Source organism: Mytilus galloprovincialis, chromosome 6 (genome assembly GCF_965363235.1).
Source record: "Mytilus galloprovincialis chromosome 6, xbMytGall1.hap1.1, whole genome shotgun sequence".
NCBI lineage: Eukaryota > Metazoa > Mollusca > Bivalvia > Mytilida > Mytilidae > Mytilus > Mytilus galloprovincialis.
The window spans coordinates 75,700,718-75,726,768 of record NC_134843.1 but is presented as its reverse complement, the minus strand read 5'-3'; the positions used below and the strand labels follow the sequence as shown (position 1 = coordinate 75,726,768).

The 26,051-nt window shown below is 30.6% G+C and overlaps 2 protein-coding genes across 6 annotated transcripts in view; one reads left to right on the top strand and one right to left on the bottom strand.

Moving 5' to 3' along the window:
* LOC143080339 (AMP deaminase 2-like) overlaps nucleotides 1–13,107 on the bottom strand; it is a 57,541-nt gene extending 44,434 nt beyond the window's left edge. For 2 of the 5 annotated variants that reach the window (XM_076256137.1, XM_076256139.1), the window contains exons 1-6: nucleotides 12,931–13,107; nucleotides 11,628–11,850; nucleotides 10,588–10,623; nucleotides 5,709–5,747; nucleotides 2,665–2,812; nucleotides 1,350–1,539 (exon numbers count right to left, since the gene is read on the bottom strand). In XM_076256137.1, the coding sequence (XP_076112252.1) occupies nucleotides 1,350–1,539; nucleotides 2,665–2,812; nucleotides 5,709–5,747; nucleotides 10,588–10,623; nucleotides 11,628–11,850; nucleotides 12,931–12,979 (685 nt within the window). In that variant the 5' untranslated portion in view covers nucleotides 12,980–13,107. The remainder of the gene's footprint in view (nucleotides 1–1,349; nucleotides 1,540–2,664; nucleotides 2,813–5,708; nucleotides 5,748–10,587; nucleotides 10,624–11,627; nucleotides 11,851–12,930) is intronic. The other 3 variants (XM_076256141.1, XM_076256140.1, XM_076256142.1) reach the window with 3 other exon arrangements.
* A 182-nt stretch (nucleotides 13,108–13,289) lies between these two features.
* LOC143080340 (BAG family molecular chaperone regulator 1-like) lies at nucleotides 13,290–25,872 on the top strand. The gene is made up of 7 exons (XM_076256143.1): nucleotides 13,290–13,433; nucleotides 18,352–18,483; nucleotides 19,284–19,366; nucleotides 19,630–19,743; nucleotides 20,983–21,153; nucleotides 21,568–21,623; nucleotides 25,578–25,872. The coding sequence occupies exons 1-7, from the start codon at nucleotides 13,340–13,342 to the stop codon at nucleotides 25,594–25,596; spliced, it is 669 nt and encodes a 222-aa protein (XP_076112258.1). The 5' UTR covers nucleotides 13,290–13,339; the 3' UTR covers nucleotides 25,597–25,872.
* The last annotated feature ends 179 nt before the right edge of the window (nucleotides 25,873–26,051 follow it).

Genomic DNA, 26,051 nt, shown 5'->3' with positions numbered 1-26,051 from the left:
AAATTCCTCTCTCCTTTTCGAAACTAAGGGACAGAGATGATTGACTTTTTGAATGTTTTTTGTAAAAGGTGAATTTAAAGCTTTTAACATTTTTTAACCCAAAAGATTGCAAGATTTCATTAAATACCAGTGAAAAAGAGCATAAAAAGTTTGTATGTATTTAACACTGTGTACATTTGAGTACATTTTGAAGAAAATCTGCTATATTAAAAGTATTATCAATCTGAGTATAAAGCAACAATTAAAAAGCTTGAAAATGGCAAATTTATATACTTCCTATTGCCATGGTAATGGTTAATTGTTATACTGTATTTGTAAAATCTATATAATTTGATTACATGAAAAAGTGTTATTTTATATTTTTTTTTAAATGTGCACCAACAGAGTGAAATTAGTATCACTTCAAATTTTAAACAGAAGAAATGACACACATTAAAATTCCTGCATGAGGGTGCATTTATACCTGTCTAAACTGAACCAGCATTACACACAATTTTTCTATGGAATCCATTTTTGTAAATACTGCAAGAATGGATCAAGAAATTTTGGGTACTGTGGATTCATTTATTTTCATGTGTACTAATTTTTATTTTTTTCAAAGAAAAATTGTATTTCATGTTTTTTTTTATGAATTCTACATACACGCAAAATTTGTTTTCACATTGTTCATTTCAGCTTAACCCACAAAATCCACAGCATTTTGACGCCACATATAATAAAAATCCATGTACACTATATGTCCTTGGAGCTATCCAAGAAACTGACAGCACATGGACATTTTGTCTCTCTTGATTTTGCATCAGTGTAAAATAGATTACTATAATTTTTGGTTCACTTGAGGTTCAGTTTACACAAGTTTTGCTGAATATTCACATCGGAAAAACATGATTTAAAAGCTGGCAAAAATATTGAAAATATCACCTTCTTTCATAGCTGAAGAGGAAAAGATGCGATATATATTTCTGAAGAAAAGACCCCAAAAAAAAAGAAAAATTTCTAAAACATACAGCAACAAGAATGTGTCCACAATACACGGATGCTCCACTTGCACTATTATTTTCTATTTTCAGTGGACCATTAATTGGGGTCAAAATTCTAATTTGGCATTAAAATTAGAAAGATCATATCATAGGGAATATGTGTACTAAGTTTCAAGTTCATTGGACTTCAACTTCATCAAAAATACCTTCACCAAAAACTTGAACTTGAAGCGGGACAGACAGATGGACGAACAAACGGAAGGACAAATGGACGCAACGACCGAAAAACATAATGCCCCTATGTTGGGCATAAAAATAATTTCCCCCTAAATGAAATAATTGCTCTATTTAAATATTCTGTTTAATTACCTTCAGGGTTGAGGCAATTTCCAGCGAAACCTTCCTTCATGCCTTTAAAATCTTCATTGTCCAGAAGATTCTGAAGAAACCTGGCTGTTATCTTAGGAAAACTTTGATGAGATAACATCATATATTTCTGTCTCAGTATCAAGGCTTTGACAAGTGCTTTGGAGGCATGTTCTAAGTCACTGATGTGTACCTGAGAAATAAATTCTTTTAAAATAGACATATTTTAAAGTCCGTTTGATTTCTATAAATCTTCAGAAATTAATTCTTAAAAATTCATTTTTACTAATAAATATTTTTTTTCTTCATGTGTATTATTGTATGATATATACAAACTCTGACTATGAATATCATAATTTTGAACCAATAATCAAAAAAGTTACTCATTGGCTCTCTATGTTATTTCTATTCTTTTTAATATTAAATACTCAACGGAGTATGTATGAATATTGTAACAGCCTTCCATTCAAAACAAAAACATTAGACATGTGCTTTAAACCTGTTTCATTGTACCATGTGACTTTCCTCATTTAAATAACTTTGGTCATGTGATTACTGAGTTTTCTGTTTGCATGCTTTTATATTTCTCATTGCATACAGAAAGCTCAGTAATCACATGACCAGAGTTATTTAAATGAATAAAGTCACATGGTACAATAAAACAGGTTTAAAGCACATGCCTAATGTTTTTGTTTTGAATGGAAGGCTGTTGCACTACTCGTACTTACTCCATTGAGTATTTTGTATAAAAAAAATAAAAGTAACATAGAGAGCCAATGAGTAACTTTTTTTATTGTTGGTTCAAAATTATGATATTCATAGTCAGAGTTTGTATACATCATACATTAACACACATGAAGAAAAAAAAAATTATTAGTAAAAATGAATTTTTGAGAATTAATTTTTGAAGATTTATAGAAATCAAACGGACTATAATCAAGATTAATTGAAATTAAATTGGTTTATTGGAATTATTGCAAAAAATTTCCATCAAATCGTGTTACAAATATCAAATTTTTTATAAATAATCTGTAAAATCAAACTGAAAACAAAATTTCTAAGATAAGTCAAAGCTTCTTTTAACATGATTGAAAATGGTTAAAGAGTTCTTAAACCGGTATACCTTATAATAAATTTGGTCTTCTTATTTTGTGTGAAAAGAATCCCTGTGCTTTTTACTTTTTAAAGAGACAGAATTATGGCTTTAGACTTGAATTAGTTGCAAAGCTTTAAAAGTAGAGATAAGATGCTAAGGTCGGAGTATGATCTGGATCCTGTTAAGTCAATGGAAATAAAGTTTTCTTAGATGTAATACTACCCCACTAGTATCTTCTCCACTAATGTTAATCCTCTGGAAATCAGGGGCCAGATCATATTCCTCCTTAACCTCTGGAAACTCAGAAAATGTGTCTTCAAAAAATGGAAACTTTGGTGTATTATTCTCTCTGGTCTTCGGTTCTTTCGCACTGAAAAAAATAAATTAATTAAGTTTAGTGACAAAGGAAAAAGTGCTATTTATATTCAAATATTTATAAAACACAGTTCGATTTGAGAACAAACTCAATGTTTTAATAGTATTTCTTCTAACAGTCTTTCAGGTTATTTGCATATTACTGACTTCGAACCATCAAATTATTTTCCTGAGAAAAAAAATCCATTTATGAATTTCATAATTTTCTGTACATGAAAATAAATGGACTTCAAGTACTGATGAACAAAACATGTTTTCTCATATAAAAATATAATATACCAGGGAAAACACAAAAATTCATTAAAATATATCATCAAACCTTTTTTCCTGCTTTATTGCTGATTTGCTTCCTACACCAGAGGACATAAAGATCATTTTAAAGAAAATGACAGTAATCAAGTTTTAATCAAGATTTATAACCATCCTATATAAGAGTCAATCAATGTAAAAGCCATATTGACTTAATGTTGGTTTTTGTTAATTAAGTAATGAACATGCTATATAGCCAGGCTAATATTATCTTACTAATCACTTTTATCTAGACACAGATGAAAGTATCCTGAATACCTGTTCATAGTTCACATATATGGCTATATTCTAAATTAATTAAGTCCTCTGAAAATTTTATATACTTTAAATAATGAATCTATCATATACTTCAATGAGAGTTAATTAGAGATGTGGATTAAATAACTACTTCATTATCCTGGTGTTAGCTTTGAAATAATCCAAAAAACGAAATACAGCAAAAAAATCAGAAATACAATCGGGTACAGTGAGATACATAGCGGAAGGTAAGAAATCATCGATCATCTTTTTCAAAATTGCTTATGATGCATTTTTCCATACCTTAAAGTCATGGTGCATTTTTTTTTTAGAAAGTTTCCCTAAAAGTATACACTCTAAGAAATCTGACCATAATAAAACCTTGAAGTCTCAAATTAAATTTGTTATTGAACCATGCACCTATAGTATCAAAGAATAAATTTCCAATCCACAATTTTTAAGCAGATTATTAAAAGCAGTTACATAAAAAGTGTGAAAGAAGCAAGTAGTCACCAAGCTAAACCAGAGTTTGTCGAAATTGTTATAGCACTAATCAGAATATGACTAAATTCTTTGATAAAATAAAGTTTATATGTGTGCCATTATATCAGTGTGGTTATATTACTAAAATAGACATATAAATTTCTTGAAATGTTAGTTTACAAAATTGTTGTTAATAGAGGTATATTTCATTCAAGTCTGTTCCTTAGTATATTGCAAGTTTTAGTTTTCTCAAATCCTGTCAGTATGGTCCACTATTATCCGAGTTAATCACCTTGTTTCTAAATTTAAACTTCATTGTAATGAAAAAAATTACATATATAGAAAACTAAACTAAAGCACGTTGTGTAGGTATATTGTACAAGTTTTAATCTATTATTAGTTTGTAGTCAAAAAGTATATATCCTGATATAAAAACACCATTATTCAAGATGTGCATATCCTTTGTATAAAGTGCATTCAAAGAATTTTCAAGAACATGTGTTTATTTTACTTCATTCAAAGCAATACATGCAGTTAAAATCTTAAACAGTAGGTTTCATTGTTTAAAAGATACAGTAATTATAGTCTAATCTAAACCTGTACATTGCTGTACATGTACTTCTCAACAAGCAGTCAGTTTACATTTCTTTGCATTTCAAAAAGGTGCATTAGAAAATATGGCAGGTGACAGTAACACCAGTTAAATGATAGGCATTGAAGTAAAGCTGTATTTGTTCAGTAACTTATATGGAACTTTCCTCCTTTATCAGGCTTCCGTAGGGTAGACTAATATTTTGAAAACCAAAAGTGTAATTTAATATTTCGCTTAGGGTTCAATGTACAACTTAAAGCCAACCCTGGTAGCAACACTGGTGGAGTAAAGGGACCATAGAAACAACTGACAGCAATATTGGTTTAACAAGAGGCACCATAGTGTCAGCAGAAATCTTGATTAGTCTGAGACATAGAAGCCATTATACATGTTAGATGTTTGATCAGTGCAAAATAAAAATACTAGGCATAAAAACTGTTAAAAGGAAATTTTCTCCGCCTAAAGTTTAATGTAAAATGATTATCATGATAGTTAACAGATTGACTTAAACCCTGAAGAGTGATAAACTTAAGATCATACATGTATGCTACTTGACAGATGGGCAACATATGCAAAGTGATTGATTGCCTTAAGCTCATATGTCACCATGACAGATGAAAAACACACAAGAAGTGATTACCATAAGCTCAGGTATGTTACTTTTGACAAAGCAGTTGAGCTGACATAGACAGCATACTATAGAGCATATTTGCATATATATATCTGTACAGAACTTGATTAATTCTGTCTTCAAGTTATTTATTATGACAGATTTAGGTACAATTCCTATTTCTACATTGTACTGTTATGGTTCATAATAATTCACATGGTACCAATTTTCTAAGATTTTATGTATTTGATATATATATATATATATATATATATCTATAAAAAGGAAAAATTATATACATGTAATATTATTTTACTGTTGAGGAATATATTCTCTTTATAAAAAGTTGCATGTATATAATATTCAGGGAAGTAATTCTGAAAAGCTAAAATCCCTAATACATATGTACAATAATAAATTATTAAGTTTATCAATGTCACTAATTTGATAGATTTCAATGGCCTTTCATGTAAGTGCTAATTAAAGGACAGGAAACTATTAATGAATTAAAATTTTAACATTTTTTTTAAATTCATTTTTCAAATCAAGAAAATTGGTGCAATGGAAGACAATGAATAAAAGTATAGGTGTGTGTGTGTAAGCTAACCTATATACACATGCTTGGTTCTTTGGATTACATGAAAACATGCAGATAATTACCTCTGTGGGACAGGTGGAAGTTTGAGTTTGAGGTCTGGCCTATTAAGAAAAATAAGGTTAAAATAAACCAATGGTAAATAGTGTATTTTGCAATTCACATGACCATGTTGAGCTAGCTGCTGAAAGCAATCAAGTCTATTTACTCTAGGGCTGAAAAGGAAACATTATATAAGGACCTAATGTGTAAAGAGTGGTCCTAAATAAAACTTTCTGCTTTAACAGTGTTCATTTGTGTCATTAAGTCTAATCTGTACCAATTAAAACTGATACAACTAAAGTCCACTTATATAGACAAATCAAGAAACATGACCATAGAACTTTGTACTTTCCATGAAAAGTTATTTCTCTAGGCAGATTTTTACTTGACTAGCAGGAAATAGTTAATTCTAGAACCCTACTACTGATCATAAGCCTGCCAATTTTAATAATTCAAATTTGAAAATTACTTCTTGAACAATTGAAACAATTTTGCTGTCTATTTATTTCAAATTTAAGTACAAGTGAGTTCAATGGATAATTTACTGAAAAATGGATTACATATGCTTAAATTTCTTCAAGTACCTCAAGTAATGCATATAATTTTCTTTCTTTCTAATCATATGTCATGTTACATGTATATCAGGATAAGAATATGGTCATATGATATGAATAGGAACCTTATACCAGGCTAATACACTGAGTCTGATTTCAATATACTAGTTCACAAGGAAACAGTACATATTTCTACTTTTTGAATTAATGATTGTGTAATAAATGGATTTTGGCTGGACTTTACAGACGCATTAGACTGTTAAATGAAATTGATTGACAGTTCTGGATCATGATTTATTAAAGTACCAACAAAAGATTAGGATTATCATCTGACTGAAAGAAAACATTTTAATATTTTTGTCTAATCAATTAACCTATTATTTTCATTGTATGCATTTATGTTCATCATTTATATAATGTCAATTTGATTTTGTCTGATTAAATAATGTAAATGTTTACATATTTTGAATTCAGATTTGGTAAATCTCCAGTTAAATTTTCATTGGGGTTTTAATTTCATGAATAATTCTTATCCACGAAATAAACGAAATTTAATCTCCAACGAAAATTTCTGCTCTTACAGTATATAGCTTTATAGAAGTGGTTTATGCTGTCAGTGCCTTATGATTACCATCCTTATGTCATCATTCTGCTTCATTTGTTGCAGGTGAAAAAAAATTCCTTAACACATTCTATTTTCAATGCATTACTTCTAAAACAATTTTTAAAAAACTTTTGATTAATATCTGTGTTGATACTTTTAACAAAACAATCCTTTCGTATGAGTTATCTCCCCTGTCTGGTTTCTTTAACAATTTTTTTAACAATTCTTTATATGAATTATCTCCCCTGTCTGGTTTCTTTTACAAATTTAAAAAATACTTTTTATGAATTATTTTCCCTGTCTGGTTTCTTTAACAAACAATACTTTTTATGAATTATCTTCCCTTTCTGATTTCTTAACCAAAACGATACTTTTTTATGGATTATCTCCTCTGTCTGGTTTCTTCTAATAATACAATACTTTTTATTACAATGGCTAACCATAACATAATTAGATTAGTAAATATATGGTGGTTAAATGAAATATTTTCACATTTGATTTTTATACAAGTTACCACTGTTTTAAGATGTTTGAAACACTGGGATAAATAAATACTGGAATAATCTTGAAATATAGAAATTCAGTTTCATTGCTGTTCTTGTATTTAAGGGTCTTTATTTGTTTAAAATAGAATCATAGATAAAACTAACCAACCCTTTACCATCCATCCATGGCTAGGCTTCATTCAATTGTATGTTTTCAGAGATAAATTATTACTAAACATTCTAGGTACCAGAATTTTCCTGGTGTCATTTTTTTTTGCTTATTAATTGTTTGATTTATGATTGATTGCATTCCTCATATATAAAGTCAAAATTATTTTTTTATTAAGTATTTTAGCATGCCATAATACAATTGAACTTGATAACAACACAAATTTATTTCTGTGGCCTTTAATACTGTTATGACCTTGCATACTTACAACTTTTAAGTCATAGTATATTTACTTACACACCTTTGTTAACATACCACTTCAGGTATTTACTACATGTATATATGTCCCTGATTAACTGCAGTGTACATGGCCACTATGTTATTCTCTTCTATTATAATTAGGAGAAAACTGTTACAGTACTACTGATGTACATAGGGTACACTTAGTCATGTTAGTAGTGATATATATTCTTGTATTGCAATCAATGTGTCATTAGCATATTTTGCACAAAGTTTTGAACAGAGTTATGCAATAGGAAATAGCCTTTTTATTTCCATTTTTTAATCTTTATCATTTTAACATGTAATTAAATTCTTGTCTTTTTCCTTCTTTCTCCTTTCTGAAACTATTTTGGTTCTCAAACTAACATAATAAAGACACCCACTTGTGAAATTTCTGTTTGAAACAGGCATGACAGGTAAATTAACAGAGGCAGGGCTTAAATACATTTATCACATTGGTTGTAATGAATTACATAGATTTTCCAGTGAAATAAAAACCGATAATTTCACATGTGAAACAAACCGTGAAACGTGGTTATTTCACTCCTCTGACGTCATACAACAATAGGCGTTGTCAAGATGTCGATAACATGGGATCAAAACAAATAGTGAATGCATAGAAAAAGATATATAGTTCCTTATATTTTCTACTTTAGTTTAATTTCATTAAAAAAGCCATTTGCCAATGTAATAAAAAGAATAACTAATCAAAGAATTCAAATATCGAAAATTATTCAACTCATGACCGAACAACACTGATAATTCATTCATACACTACATACATTCGTGAATTAATATGTTGTTCGGTCACTCGTTGAATATTTTTCTCTATCTGAATTCTTTGATCCGTTATTCTATAAGTATTTCTTTTTATCTTTAGTTGGAAGAGATACAATACAAAGTAACACAGTTTTGAAAAGCTGCGGTCATAAAATTGATTTATAATAATTAGGTAACAATATGTCAACAATGCCAATGAATGATCAAAATTGATTTGGAAGAAATCACTTTACGAGATGTTGGTTTATCTATAGGAGCACCTATCTGAGAAACAATTTGGAGTGTGACATCACCATAAGTTGAATATTTGACTTTGTGTTACTTTTATCTCTCAATAAAATGCTTAAAATAAGGTAATTATTGCATAGATTTTGGAACGTAATGTGTCAATGGCAAAAAAAATATTTGTAAAAAGTAAAAAGTTCAGTAAAAAGAATTTTACAGAATAATAAAGATAAACCAACTAATAAAGCAAATGTGTTAAGTATTTAAATTGTTATGCTTGCATCTGATTAATTTCCTTAACTATAAATAAGTGACTGCAAAAGATTCGCTATCTTTGTCTCAAAATTAACGGACTTTGGACTACAAGAATGGTTTTAATATTAAGGATTACATGGTTTTTGTCCTCATTCTTTGCAAAAGGATTCAAAGAGGTGGGCAAGTACCAACATTCAAATATTAAACTGTCAAAATTAAAACCTTAAGTTGACCTTTAGACAAATGACCTTTTGTGTTTTGTGTCATTTGACTTTTAAAGAACTAAATTTGTTGCATTTTGAAGTCTATATTTTAGTAAAATTTTATACTTTTTTTTTAAACTTTGATTAAAATATGCAGGAGAGTGTTCACAAAATACTTCAATAAAATAGATGCATTTACAATCCAATCCTCTGGCAAGTGGTCATTCCATGTCAAAACATTTAACCAGTACAGAAATAATTGGGACATAGATTAAGTGACTAACACGTCTTTATGGTGTTTCTTCAATTTCAAGCAATGTGCAGTACATATAATTAATTATATGGAATAAGTTACTAAGTTCATGCAAATGACAATTTACAATCAATGAACCATATTTGACTTAAATTTATGATTTCAAAAAGGATAAACTTTCATTCAATAGTGATTTTTGTAATTAGAAAAATCTGTCACTATAAAATTCAAGCAACTCCAAACATGAATAGTTTATAAAACGAACTTCTTTTCCTGTTACCATGGTTAAATACAAAATATACATCAGGATTATGAATTAGTGTTAAATGTCTAGTGACAAATATCAAATGCATATTAGGATGAGAAAATGTTAATGGGATATGAATATTGTACTAGAATGATACTTTGTCAGAGCCAAAATTTAAAGTTTAATTTCACACGGTAACTTATCGCAGGAAGATATATCATCCTACCTGTACACATAGTTCTGTCTCTATGCTGACCAGTATTTGCTCTTACTCATAAATGCTGTGTGATTACCTGAAGAGCCACAAGACCACTGAGGGGGTTGAATACATGTTTCAATTTGAAATGCTCATACACAAAAGATAAACAATGAGAACTCTATTAAGTTATACTTAAGTGCAATGCTCCCTTCCCAAATTACACATGTTTGTTATTCTCCTCTGTTCACTAACTAATCAAGTTATAAGCAGCACATATTCAAAGCCTGTTAAAAATCTGAATGCAGTTTATTACAGTGAACATTCCCAATATATATGTAAATACAAATATTGTGTCTCAAAAAACAAATGTCCAGTTTTTCATGAAATTTTAATCATAAAAAAGTCCAAAGAAACAACGTTAAATTGCATTAATTTTCTACGTCATCAAATTAATTTTTTACATTTTCAAGAATTTTCACTGTGTTTCAACATCCAGATGCATATATACATACGCTTACATGTACCATGAGATATATGTGTGCTTTACTTAACCTACATATAACAATTAAAACTGAAACAAAAGAACATTACAATATTTTTAAAAACAATATTATCATGCACAACATGAACATTCCCTGAAACTCACATTTCTTCAGCTATCTGCTCCAATGATCCTGTTGGTCTGAAAATAGTTATCTAATTGTGATAAAAAATCAGATGAAACCTCTAAAAATGGTATTCCCTTCAAAAAAATATTTCTTGAGTCTAAAAAAACCACATGTTTCTGCTAACCTAACCTACTCTATATTTTCTATACAGTTTTTTTCTCACCAGGTTTTAACAAGCACATTGAAAATCTGAATGTTTCTAGAAAGTTGATGAAAGTAGTTCAAACTTTTTGAAATATATAACTACTTGTTTATCATGCTTATTACATGTATTAATTACATGTATCTCCTAATTTTTTCAAGATGTAAGAAAAAACAGGGTACTTCTGAGTGAAAACAGAGGGGGGGGGGGGGGAACAACAATTTGAAAAACCAACAGTAAAAATAAAATTCAATTCAATGATAAATTATTTCTCACCTGTTCCAACTTATAAATAAATTGAAATAAAAAATCAAGGTTTGATATATGGTAAACTATGGCTATGACCATGATGATATAATTATAGTGTTATAGAGGAAAACATTCACACAATACAAATAATTAAAGATGAATGGTATTAAGCAAGGAATAAAAAATTTTGAAGCAATGAAATAAAAGATTAAAAAATTTCATAGATTCAAAACTCATATGACAGCATTTTCAAATTAAGCCTTATAGATTAGACCGTTGGTTTTCCCGTTTGAATGGTTTTACACTAGTCTAGTCATTTGTGGAGCCCTTTATAGCTTGCTGTTCTGTGTGAGCCAAGGTTCCATGTTCAAGACCGTACTTTGACCTATAATGGTTTAATTTTACAAATTGGATGGAGAGTTGTCTCATTGGCACTCATACCACATCTTCTTATATCTATTATCTCATTTAACTTACAATGAAAAAAAAACCTTGCAGAGATTATTTGTTCAAGTAAAAACACCATTTCAAACAACTGTTAGTAAAGTCAAGTCAAACAATGCAACTTCATTCAGCACTCAGTGACTTTATATATATATTGCTACACAAGCTACATGTATAGATCACCTTGTACTCAATTGTCTCTCAAAATAATTCTTGCTTTCATTTTCTTCTATTGGATATTCATCAATCTCATATGGTGCAGAGCTTTTATAATGAAGTTCTGGTCCATCTGTTTTTCTCCGTAGCATAGAATCAGCAATTTCTTGAAATTTATCATCTGTAGGGTTGTGGATATGTTTAGGGAATTTCAACTTAGCAGGTGCAAATGTAGGTGAAGTCAGTCCATCTGAAAACAAGTTAATATTTTTGTCAAAAATATTAATCATATTAATCACATATTCTAATACACACAACCATTTGTCATGTTTGTCAAGATATTGTTCACATAATCTACAATAAATTGTCAAACAAAAATTGTCAAAAATACCACTTATTAAATACAGTCAGAGTGTCATACTTTTTACAGTTCATGCAGTTATTATGAATTGAACTAATGCAAATATTGCATTTATTGTGATCAGTACATTTTGTTGTGTAAAGGTGTTCTTTTCTTAACTTCAAATATCAAAAGAAATACATGTATAATGGATATATCTATATGCATTGCTGAATGTCTTTTATTTAAAAGTATATATAAAACCAAAATTGTATTACCGCATCATATTTATCAATATGTTTGCTTGAAATAGGAATTAATATATTCAATTTTCTTCCATTCTCTCGAGTCAATTGGTGTAGATTTCCAAAAAGCAATAGGGTGTATTGTTTCTGTCACACTTCTGCTACACAATATATTTTATCACCATTTTTCAACATAATTATTTGGACTATTTTATATTATGACTTCAAAATTTGACAGGAACCTTTGTGAATTCCAAATAAGGATAAGATGTACAATGGTGTGTACAAATTTGTCTTTAACAAATTTAAAATTTATTAAAAAAAGATAATTCTAAGAGTAAGATCCTGGAAAAAAATTATGATCGAGTATTAAAGAATACACCTTATCGCTATTTGTCCACCATTACTGGATATCGCACTGGTTCCTGTAAAATTTTGACGTAACAATACAAAATATCTGACACCACAATGGAAAAATGATTGTTGTTGTATGCGTCAAAAGTTCAAGCGGCCGGGTCAGCCGGGATTAGTGATAAGGTGTATTTAAGATGGGTTTGTATATATATGGTTAGATATTAATTTATGAGTATGTACATTCTATACCCAAGTTTCACTGTAAGAACATTTGATGCAAACTACCCTGATCCAGAACATGCAGAAATCATTCACATTATATAATATTAATAAGGATGCAGGCAGACGTTTGACCTTAGTGAACTTGATGAAATCAATTTTACATATTTACCTGCGGCGGCTGGCCTTTTCTTTATGTCATTTGGTACGTTTCCGTTCATTTCGAGTAGCTTTTATCCTAATACACAAATCATAAATTGTTTGAATATAACAATTGCATCTGACAGCACTTTCGCCAAATTACTTTTCCGTATCAAGATTCAGTAAACATTAGAGATATCGTCCAAGGGACATAACTGATCTAGAAGGCCAAGAATATGTATTTTTTTCCTTTGTTATGTTGAAAGCGAGTATTGAAAATTGACTAAAATCACAGTGTAATTTACAATGTTACATATATGAAACATTATTGACATAAAATAAACAAGCATAGATGTTATCAATATTTTTTAGCTTGATAACAGTGTTCGGATTTTACTCCTGTCTCCTCCCTTGATCTGTGGTTTAGAATTTATTTATGAATGTTGACATTGGCAATCAGGAATTTATTCTTGGAAAACACAACTATCAACATGACAGACCAAAGACACCGCCTGAAATTAAATATCAAACATGGTTTTTATCAAATATATTTGTCCATTATAAAAAAAATGCTTTTTACCTGTGTGAAACGGGGACAAAACAAAACATATTGTTTGTTATTTTCAATCAAAACATGCTACATTGTAGGGCCTACAAATAACTGCTTGTTTCAGTGTCTGTTCACACATTTTTATATTCACCTACATCATTGTATATTTATATGAGATGAAATCTGTGGGTTGTTTATTGTACTGAGGGATCAAAATTTGTCAGTAGAAAATCTAACTCTTCATGCTCTTACACTGTTGGGTATAATTTTCAGACATATATATAATACATATATATATATAATATATATGTCTGAACCAGTGAAAACTGTACAACAGATTTATCCATCGGATCACCAGCAGTGATCATGGTGATGGTGATACATGGCTCTGTACATTCTGTATATACAACTCGTCTAACCATCAGCCCAACAATGTTACAACTTACAACTTACAACTCCCGTTAGCGCCATGTGTCGCATAGGGCGCGAATGGAAGCCTTCCATCTGAGTCTGTCTGCTGCTGCTTGTTGTGCTTCTCCCCATGTTCTCCATCCAAACTCTGTTCTTTCCTTATCTACCATTCGTCTCCAAGTTTCTTTTGGTCTTCCTACATTTCTCTTTCCTGGTGGTGTCCATGTCAAGGCGATTCTACAATCATTCCATGGGTCCATCCTCAGGATGTGACCTATCCAACTCCATCTCCTGATCTTAATGGTGTTGGTTATGCTGCACATGTTGGCTTTTTGTAGCAGTTCTGCGTTGGATATCGTAGTTGGCCAAAATATCTTAAAGATTCTACGCAAGTTCCTGCTGTTGAAGGTGTTAAGTCTATCTCCATCTCTCTTGCTTATCTTCCAACATTCTGCCCCATATAGCAACACTGATATAACATTGCTTTTATAAATTTTCATTTTAGTGTTTCTACTGTATTGGTTTGATGTCCATATTTTTCTTAGCTTATAGTATGCTGCTCTTGCTTTTTTAATTCTATTCCTTATGTCGGCTGTTGCATTGTCGTTGGTATCTATGACCGATCCAAGGTATGTGAAGCTGTCTACTATCTCTATTTCTTCGTTGTTCAATGTAATAGGCTGGATGTTGTTTGCCTTTACACACATTATTTTACTCTTTTTCTTGTTTATTTCTAAGCCAGTTGTTTTAGCTATCTTTTGTATATCATCTGTTTTAGCTTGCAGCTGTGTTCTTGTTGCTGATAGGAGAGCAATATCATCTGCAAAATCAAGATCTTCTAATACCTGTAGTCTTCCCCAGTTGATACCACGCTTTTTCTGTGTTGTTTGCTTCATTGTCCAATCTATAACCAGTAAGAAAAGGAATCCAGACATTACACAACCTTGTCTGACTCCTGATTTAATGTGGAACCATTCCGAATGTTTACCCTCATGTTCTACTACACAACTGAAGTTATCATAAAATGCTTGTACCATCCTGATTATTTTACCTGGGATTCCATAGTTTGCCATGATCTTTTTTAAGGTTTCTCGATGGATAGTGTCAAATGCTCTTCTGAAGTCGATGAAGTTGATAAATAGGGGGCTGTTCCATTCAATGCATTGTTCTATAATATTTCTAAGGATGAATATTTGGTTGATACAGCCTCGACCTCTTCGGAACCCAGCTTGTTCTTTACGTAGTATGTTGTCAATAGCATCTTTAATTCTGTTGATGATGATTCTGCAGAGGACCTTCCCAGGTACAGATAGTAAGGTTATTCCTCTCCAGTTTTCACACTCTTCTAAATTTCCTTTTTTTGAGAGTTTGATTATAATTCCCTTTTGCCAGTCTGTTGGTATTTCTTCCCTGTTCCAAATTTTGGTAAATAAATGGCAAAAGACTTTTGCTATTGTGCCTACATCAGTTTTCAATAGTTCAGCTTGTATGTTGTCAATACCTGGAGCCTTACCATTACTGAGTGCCTTTATGCTCTTTATTATCTCTTCTGTGGTTGGTGGTTCAATATTCATATCGACAACATCTGAAGGATGAATATCGGCTAGTACTGGTGGATCTTTCGCATTTAAAATCTCTTCAAAGTGTTCTTTCCATCTCTCTAACTGTTCCTTCTCGCTGGTTATAACATGTCCCTCTTTTGACTTTACAGGTCTGTTCCCTCTCATGCTGCTGTTGGAAATTTTCTTACTCAGCATATATAGCTTGTTCTGCTCTCCTCTATTTGCTGCCTCTTCTGCACTTTTTGCAATATTATCAATATATTTTCTCTTATCATCTCTGGTACTAAATTTTACCTCCTTGTTCTTATCCTTATAATCTTTCTCAAGCTTTTCTTTCTGTCTTTGTGATCTTGTAGCATTAATTTTTTGTTTTATCTGTTTACGTTCTTGTATTTTGTGGATACTGTTGGCAGTAATCCATTCTGGTTGTTTTCTGTCTTTAAATCCCAATGTTTGCTCACCAACCTCACATATTGCTTGTTTAATATCTATCCACTGTTCTTCTATGCCTTCTGTTCCTCCCAATACCTGGAATCTGTTCCTTAACTCAAGTTTGAACTCTTGTGCAACTTTTGGTATCTTTAGCTTATCTGTATCATATCTTTTCTTCTGTCCCTGATTTACTCTCTGTCTACAAAGTTTAAGCTTAACTCTGGATATAAGTAGTTCATGGTCACTACCAACATCAGCACCTCTATATGACCGTACATCTTCCATAGATCCTCTAAACCTTTTGTCAATCGTGATGTGATCAATCTGATTCTTGATGTTTCCGTCTGGTGACGTCCATGTATATTTATGAATATCTTTATGTTGGAATATGCTGGAGCAAATTACAATGTTGTTAGTCTGACAATAATCCCGAAATAGTTCTCCGTTCTCATTGATAACACCATACCCATTCTTCCCCATTACATCTTCATATCCAACATTATCTGATCCTATCTTTGCATTCATGTCACCCATTACAATTATCATATCATGTTTATGAACTTTTGCTGTTACATCGTTCAAGGTTTGGTAGAATTCCTCTTTTACTTCATCAGAAGCGTCATTCGTTGGTGCATAACACTGTATTATGGTCAACTTTATATGTCTAGAAAAAAATCGAGCTGTTATTATTCTTTCATTAATAGGTTGCCATTCCATGAGTGTTTTTCTGTTTGCTTTTGATATAATAAGTGCTACTCCATACTCATGCCTTTCTGTTTGTCCTGAGTATAGCATAGTCTCACCACCTCTGAGGTTGATCTTTCCTGTTCCGGTCCAACGACATTCACTAATACCCAATACATCAATTCCATAGTTGTTCATTTCATTTACTACCTGGTATGTCTTTCCAGGTGCATACATTGTTCTAACATTCCAGCATCCGACCTTGATCTGTTTTCTAGGGTGAACCAAAGGTTCTCTCCTGATGTTTGCTTCCAATTGATTCTGGGTTTGGCCAACATCATTCATTAAACCTTCTAACTGATTTATGTTTTCTGGTCTCACCTCGGTATTTCCCATCAGAAAAGTCGTTCTTCCATTTCGCGTTTCTGTAACTTTAAAGTTTTTTACAAGGATAGGTTGTTGGCCTAACGCTCAATCCCCAACCTGGAGAACCAGAGAATCTTTACTCAAGGTTTCTTTCCTATAGATCCATTGCCGACCAAGGCTGACGAGTCAAATCTACCCGGTATTTTATATCAGAGTTTTCTTCTCCTATATGAATTGCCTTTCAAGGCTGACGACTTTCATCTAGCCGGCTATTAACCCATAACTGGGGCAAGGTTGATGAGTGCTAGGGCGTATCCACACGCCGGTGGGCCTACACACTTCATCTCTAGGGTCCTTGCTACTCCGAGATCCTCTACAGTAAGGCCTAGGACACAAGGTCCTAGTTACCGTGTGCTGTCGCGGGGAGGCACTGTAGAAGTCTTGTTAGTGTAGAGGCTATGTACTGGCAGGAAAGACTTACGCACTCGGCTTTCTTTTCACCTATGAATATAAGCTATCCAGCGGCAGTTTAAGAGTCTATGACTCCCAACTGCACTAGGCGCATACACAAACCTGTGGCAACACACCACCAGCACACTGCCCAACAATGTTAGATCTGTAAATTTGCTTTCACAAATATTTTGTTCTTCTCCCGCCAGGATTAGAACTCATGCTACTGAGAAATTGCCTGCACTGTATCTGATGTGCTAGACCACTCGACCACCTTGGCTTCAAAAAAATATAGCTTTCAGTGGCCAGGTTTTACTTTTACTAAATGATATAAATATATAAAAAATGACTGAATAATAGTCAACGATAAATCTTACAGGGCGATGGATCATATGATTATGATACAGTACACTACAAAATATAATATATAGCAAGTCTAAAAAGGTACAACATCACCATGAAATTACAATAAAATATATATATATAATAAATAAGAATATGTGATTTGCTTGCCAATTAGACAACTCTTCACAAGAGACCAAATGAAACAGGAACTAACAACTATTTATTACAGTTCACTCACTGTACAGCTTCAACAGTGAGCAAAGTCCATACTAAATAGTCACCTATAAAAGGCCTTAAAATGACAAACGTAAAACAAGAAAACTAAAGGCCTCATTTATGTACACAAAAAAAGTACAACATAAGACCGAACTATAAAAATCAGTTGAAAAAGGCTTTCAACTCATCAGATGGATACAAATAGAAATACATCTAACAAAAAAACAGAGTGGACATGGCCTATTTCAATCAAAAGCTTATTATTTCTCTGAAACAGATACCTATATTATAATTATATATTATGATTTTAATATGAAAACTACAAGATATTTGAATTATTTTTTTTAAGATACAAAGAAATTGTTGCTGAAACAAACAGCATGTTTTAAATTAAGTTTTATTCTTGTTTATACAACACATCTTGCTTCTTTTACAGGGTCAGTCCGATACAGCATTATTTTAGAATTACCATCCAATTCCTATGAGGTATTGAAAGTCCAACATTTGATGGACAAAATGGTGGAGATGTTTGGAATACCTCTTGAATGTCAGAAAATTGTTCATAAAGGTAATCATGGTAAAATGAACAAAGTTATAAATATGATAATGTAGGGATAATTTGTTGTAAGAAACAAAATTTTCATGTCATCTCCTGCAAAACGAACAGAGAAAACATAAAAATGAACAGTTAGAAGTATGATTAAAACATTTGTTGGCCAAATACTGATTGAACATTCTTGAACTGTGCTTAAAGTTCCTTTGAAATTGATCATATTGAATTAACTCTGCATATATAGCCCTTAATAAGAGATTCCAGTTAGAAAAAGACAGAAACAATTTTCTTTAAAGTATTAAATCAGTTTTTAAGACTGATGGTTGATGTTATGTAGACTTTGTTACCCCAGATAAATGTTTTAAACAATGTCTGAAAGTTGTATATTTACTGAGTTATCTCCCCTTATAATCTATCATGGTGTCTAGAAACATGAGAAATATAACTAATAAGCATTGACCAATTCAATTTTGTTCAGTAATACAAGGAGAGTCTTTTTTTCAAGACTGATGTACATTTGAGAATTAATTATAAATTTATATGAGGGATAAAAAAGTTTTTGAGAAAAAAAAATGTAAAAATTCTTTCATATGAATAATAATGATATGGGAGCATCTTTTAAGAATTTTGTGTATTATCTTCTGTTTTTTTAGAGTCAAATCAAAACAAAAATGAGCACTACCATAGCACATTTTCAGGGATCAATACTGTTCGACAGTTTCATAATTTTTTCTCAAAGTATCTGAGAAATACTTATAAAAGTTGATTGTCAAATCTCATAATGAATTATGAATAACTTAAGATATGATTTTCAGGGAAGACTTTAAAGGATCCTGGTGATATATTGAGTGAAATAGGTGTCAGGGATGGTGCTACAATAATGTTATTGGGGAAGAAGGTATTTTTTAAATTCCAAATTTAAAAAAAAAAATAGTATCGATTTTTAAAAATTTACAAGAAAGTTTTAAGCATGGTAAAAAATTACAATTATGAAATTTTATCAATGAGCAGTTCATTAATTTACTAAACTATTCCGAATCAGTGCATACAGGAAGAGAGTTTATGATAATCAGAACAGATGTTTTAAAACTACTTTAGAATTCTCAGATATATTCAAATAATATTTTGAAATAGGATTTGTTTTCCACACTTTATTTATAGCCAGATCCTATCGAGGACAAAGAAATGAAGAAGTTATCAGATATAGAAAAAGATGTAGAGAAAAATGAAAAGAGATTGAGTGATATCACATATGAATTAGATGGTATTCATAGAGTAAGTAAAATATTAAAATACAGTCGACTCTCGTTATCTCGAAGTCAGCCGGACCAGAGAAATATTTTGAGATACACATAGTTCGACTCAAACGAAAACCGGAAGATTGACAGAACAAGGGACAAGGCTCTTGCTTAGCTTGGTAAAGCTAAAATAAATCCGGGTGAATATTGGAAGTGGATCGATATTCTGGTATTAGATCGATGTACTTGTATGTCAAGGTCTTTCATTATTATAATAATATTATTTTTACTTTTTCAATTGTTTCAGTTACAACCTTTTCCTATGGCTTTTATCCGAGAGAGTAATTTCCAATTGATAGTTCCGTTATTCAGGTCGTTTATAGTTGACAAAATTGTTTATTCTTGGATACAAGAGACTTTAGAAAATTAAGATTCCTCTTCATTTTGTTTTATCTTTCTCTTTCTTTTCAAAAGAAAATACAACAAGATTAAAGACGCCGATTGAGTAGTTTTTAGGTGATCATTAATGGAAGTCATAATCCTTACTTTATACACACCCAAGCTCATTAGTGTAAATCACAATTAATTGTTTCGTAAACATTTTAAATATTTTTTCATGAACATTAACAATGCATCACTAATTATTTATAAAAATTCTATAAAAGATAATCTTAGGTAAACACTCGTGGAAATAGCATGTCATAAATCAATACAGTGGTCAGTGATTGGAAATTTAATTACACGTGTATTGTCAGATTAACTCTTCAATCCATTTAAATGCCGGAGGTCATGTTTTGACATATGTGTACTAGTTCGAGATAAATAATGAATTTTTAATGCTTTTGTTAACCTTGGAATCAGATTTTGATAAAACTGGAACATATTTCATATTCAATTTAAATTTAATTGTTTAAAAAATAAATATGAGTTACTTCCCTTAGCCTTAAAATTCTCTTATTGATATTATAGATTGACTTGGCAAATTCAGCAGTCAAGGAAATTGAAACACTGTGTTTTATGCAAACATACCACATGATATAAAAAAGAAGATGTGGTATGATTGCCAATGAGACAACTATCCACAAAAGACCAAAATGACACAGACATTAACAACTATAGGTCACCGTACAGCCTTCAACAATGAGCAAACATGATGTTTTGTTAGTTTGATGTGTACTCTTTCTTTTTTTGTTGTCTTTTTTGTCAAAAGTTTTAAATATTTGAATGAGAAAAAAAATGTTCTGAAAATTAAAATTATTTTAAATTTTAATTTCAGGGTTATATAAATGATGATTTGAAGTTACCAGCCTTAAACCAATTAAAGAAAAAACTAGGAGGAACTTCAGAAGTATTTATGAAACAATTATTATCTTTAGATGCCTTAAGTTTTGAGGAGAGTAATAAAGGAGGAAGAGGGAAAAGAAAAACTATAGTAAACAGAATACAGGTAATTATATAAACATTTGATTAAATTTTTAATGTGATTATCAAGCCTCGATAAATGTATATAAATATTCACATTTGTAAATTCGGTAGTTAATTGTCAGCGATATAGTTCAAAACTGTAATTATACTTTGCATGCTGATCTTTTTACATACAATATAATACACATATTTGATCAGGGTGACCCATTGTGTGTCATTTCCATTGTGTAGAGTAAGAGGGTGTTAAAGGCAAGTTTTACTTTATTGTTCAGGCATGCAATTGACGAACAGATGGTATTTTGAAAATATCTCGATAATTCCAAGATAAAATTTTATCGTCTTTTTATGTGTGTATTTCAACAATTATTTCTAACTTTGAAATTATACAAACATGTTTATTGTGTTTTAGTACCTTTTAATATTGTTGATTTTGCAGGTTTTGTTAGACAGATGTGATGGATTGATGTCAGGATTAAATGACCAGATAGCAAGGTTGTCTATATGAAATGCACCTTAGTTACAGTATACCTCACCTTTTGTATGCACTGCACAGATTTTTACACTCAAACACTCAAATTATATAGAATGTTTATTTGTGCTTTGAATTGTGTGTTTTTGAGAACTTTTTGCAACTTGTTTCTTTGTTTGAAATTGCACATTTTATATTACTTTATTAAACAATACTATTTTTGCTCTTTAATTTAAAAACCCCATGTGAGTTATTGCCATCATTTTCCATCCATTGTTTTCCCCTTCATGATGCTTTAGGTAGTACATATAAATATTGAGCATGCATCTGTGCGTTTGTCCACTCATGATAGCATTCTCAATCTCATGTGTACATTTCTGGTCAGATTATATTAAAACTTATATCAGTGGTCAATATTAGCATCAAACTTATATCAGTGTTCAATATTAGCAATGTCTTTGGATAAATAAAAGAATGAGTGCTTACCAACTAGTTATGTCCCTTTGAATTATCAATCATATTAAAAGTTGCATTTTAAGTGCTCTTAAATGTACAATATTTTTACATCGTAAAATATTTCATTCAGATATTTATTAAAGGATAAAAGAACTAAAACCATTTTTTTTATTTATTGCCCTTAGAGAGATAAACTATGTGCAATGTGGGGGACATTGGAATTCTCTTCTTTTTTACCTGTGTCTTACCTGCGACGATAGAAAACATAAACTATTTGTTATTTCAGAAGGTAGAAGACCTGAATGCATCATGCCTTGTATATTGATACCTTATGTTACAAAGTTTCCACTTGTCATATCTCCATTGTCCTTTACCTCATTTTCAAGGTTAAGTGAATGCTTGAAAAAAATATTGTCAAGTGAAATTACCACTTAAAATGAGTAATTAGTTAACTGTATTTGGTACATGGGTTCCTTGCAATGTCAAAATGTCTGTCAGGTAAAGGTCACCAGATCTCAACCTCATTGCATCGGTCAGTAATCTAGGTTTAAGTTTCATGGTGAAATCCATATGATTATCTCAGAATAAGCAATAGGTCAACTATATTTGGTGTATGGAATGATTGTAAAGTGTACATGTCCAAATGGCAGGTTTCATCTAATCCTGACAGCAAGGCCTGAGTTTTGCAGGCTACTTGAAGTCACTGTACACATATTATGGAATTATGTGAATGCTTTTGTTGATTGTAGAAATGCTGTTGTCAATAAAATTTTGCACAGTTTGCTCATGTTTTACTATTCTTTTGTTTTCTTGATGAAGTTCATTAATAGAGAGAATTGATGCATCTAAAATGACACTTTTTTACTGCGACAGTTTTAAAAAATATTATCATAATTTATGTGTTTTTATGAATGTGAACTATCTGTAGTAAATCAGCAGAAGAATTAATTTAAGGTGGTACATAACACTACGGGGAGATAACTCTGTAAATATCAGCTGAACATTTTAATCACATTCTATTGTTAAGGAAATATTTTACGCATCTGCAGGAGTTAATTAAAAGAGAACAACACATGTCAAGATGACAAAATCCTATAAAAGACTTATTTGTTTATATTTCTAGAAATGCATCAGATTTCAATGAAACAGCCAATATTTTTTTTAAATTTTGAAGTAATACAGAAAAAGAGGAGATTTAAGATAAATAATGCAGAAACCCAACTACTGTGAATTCATTTATTTTTTCGTGGGTATCAATTTTCTGGATTGCTAAAAACCTGCATATCCGTGGATATTTAATTTCGAGGTTTTCCCGATGTCCGTTTATAAAGGCTATTGCAAATATGTCATTTGTTGAACATTTGAATTCAAGGTTCGCCTTTACTCACGAAAACCACGAAAATTGGTATCCAACGAATAATAACGAATCCTCAGTATCCAAAATTTTATTTTAAATTCACACTTTTTTGTATGACAGCAAATTTCTTCTAGTAATAAAGGTATTTGAAAGTTATCATCAATATTGTTGTTATATATATGATAGACATTTATCAGATATTTGAAGTCAAGTTTACATCTATATTTTGAACAACTGAAAATCTCATGTCAATCTTTGCATTCAGATCTAAGTTTAAGCTTTTCAACATGTTTATTTTGAATGAGACTTTTGTGTCTAAATTTAGCCTTTGAAAGTATTATAGTGTCCAGCTTTTTGCATCAGAATTATGTTCCTTGCTTGTGAAATTGGCATAAATTTTTATTTTTTTCTGCATTCAGATAAAAACTTGTTGATGTATTGTTGATTTCAGTGGATGAAATAATCATTTACATTCAAATTTTAACTCAGAGAATACATCATAGATTCAATAACTCAGAGTGCCTTGAATTATATTTATACTTTATAACTTATTGGTAAAAATTGATTTATATGTTAACATGTAAAAGAGTAAAACATTTAGAAATCACAATAAATCATGAATAGGTGAGTATATCAAATTAGGTGATGTTTTCTTTTTATAATGGGGACTAAGAATTTTGTCAGCTTTTTGTGTGAATTAACCATGCAGAGAAGACTGGTTGAGTAGTAAATTAAAGCATTTTTTTTGTGATATTATTTTTATTTAATTTTTATTTTTTTGTATTTCATCTGGTCTACTTACACTACATTAGGTATAATATTTTCATCTAACAGTTGTTTACCATGTTTACTTGTAGATTTTGCTTGTTTTCATAATTATCTAACCATGACAGTGGTATTATTTTGTCATTTACTAATTTGCTTATTGTGCAGAAAAATATAACTTGATAAACTGCAACATTACTTGGGATCATGAGTGTTAAATTGCTGTGACATAACTATACACAATAAAAAAAGAATTCCCATGGACACTTATACTAATAATACATATAAAAAACAAAAAAAAACATTTAACCACTCAAATAAGGACATTGTTCTTTTAAAATTGTGTTTTTGTTGCTTGCAAAAAAGCCTTGAAAGTAAAGAATTATCATGCTTTTAAGTAATGAATGTCATCATTAATTTATTTTGCCAGTTCAAGGATACTTTTCATAAATAAAATTCATTACTTTCCTTTTTACCAATATTTATAAAAATGTGACATACAATGTTTGAAATATTTTTCCACCATTCTATAAATTTTAACTGAAAAATTAAATGTATATGCATAAGTTTTAGAATGAGGCCCATCAAAGATTCATTTAAAGCACTTGTCAGTAATCCTGCTTTAGGGGCATACGATACAGTTACAGGGGAGGTAATGACGTTGCTAACGTAAATTATTACTTTCGCAACGTCGAATGGTGACTTATCAGGAAAAAATTAAGTTTTCTTTACGTAAGAAGATTATATGTACCAATTTTCATGAAAACGAAAATAGTGCAATTTTTTTTAATTTGATTAATATACAGCAAAATATGACGTTTTCATGAACATTTGATAAATTTTAGTTATTTGTAAAAATAAAATGGACAAATTTATACAATATTTATATAAAACATAAATTACAAATAATTTAACAAAAAAACAGCTTGTGTTTATCTTTTAAAACAAAAAAGTTATGTATTTCTATTGAAAGGAAAAATACGTCCACAAATCCCTATTTTGAGGAAATATCTGAAATTTGAACCTCAATTTACTCAAAAAGTAGCACATGAAGGTATATTTTTTATTAAATATTTGATTGAATCAGGTAAAAAATAGCCTATATGCAAATTTTCATGAAAATGTCAATATGGGATCAAAACTGTATCGTATGCCCTTATAAAATTAATTATTGGATTTGTGATTCAGAAAATGAAAGCATGTCATTCGTATAATATTAGCTATAAACAAAGTTTCTAATTTTTTATTTTGTGATGTATAAACTTTTCTGTTTGAAACTATGTTAAAATTCAGACATCCAATTTTTTTTTACAAACCAAATAATTTGTTTGGAAAGTTCATATTGTTGTGCGTTTTTTATAAAAAAAAAATGCTGAATATACATTTTTTCTTTACACAGGGAACAAGAACAGTCATGACCAAAGTAAAGAAGTACAAAAGACATTTAGTGGTTTCAGGGTTTCAAAATAAATGTAGCATTTGACAGTGTAAAGTCTTCAGCATTTTCATGTAGAAATCTCAAATATTTTCTTTATAAGAAACTTACAATGCTAGTTTCCTTACTGTGTCTAATTCTGGTAGATGTCATTAGGAAAACTTTGAATGATGTTGTTTTATGTTGTCAAGATACACAGAACTATCATGCATCTATATGTTACACAGATTTGAAAAAAAGAATAAAACATAAAACTTGAGAGTGTTATATTTTTCGTGTGTACCAGTTGTACAACACGACGGGTGCCACATGTGGAGCAGGATCTGCTTACCCTTCCGGAGCACCTGAGATCACCCCTAGTTTTTGGTGGGGTTCGTGTTGTTTATTCTTTAGTTTTCTATGTCGTGTCATGTGTACTATTGTTTGTCTTTTTGTCCT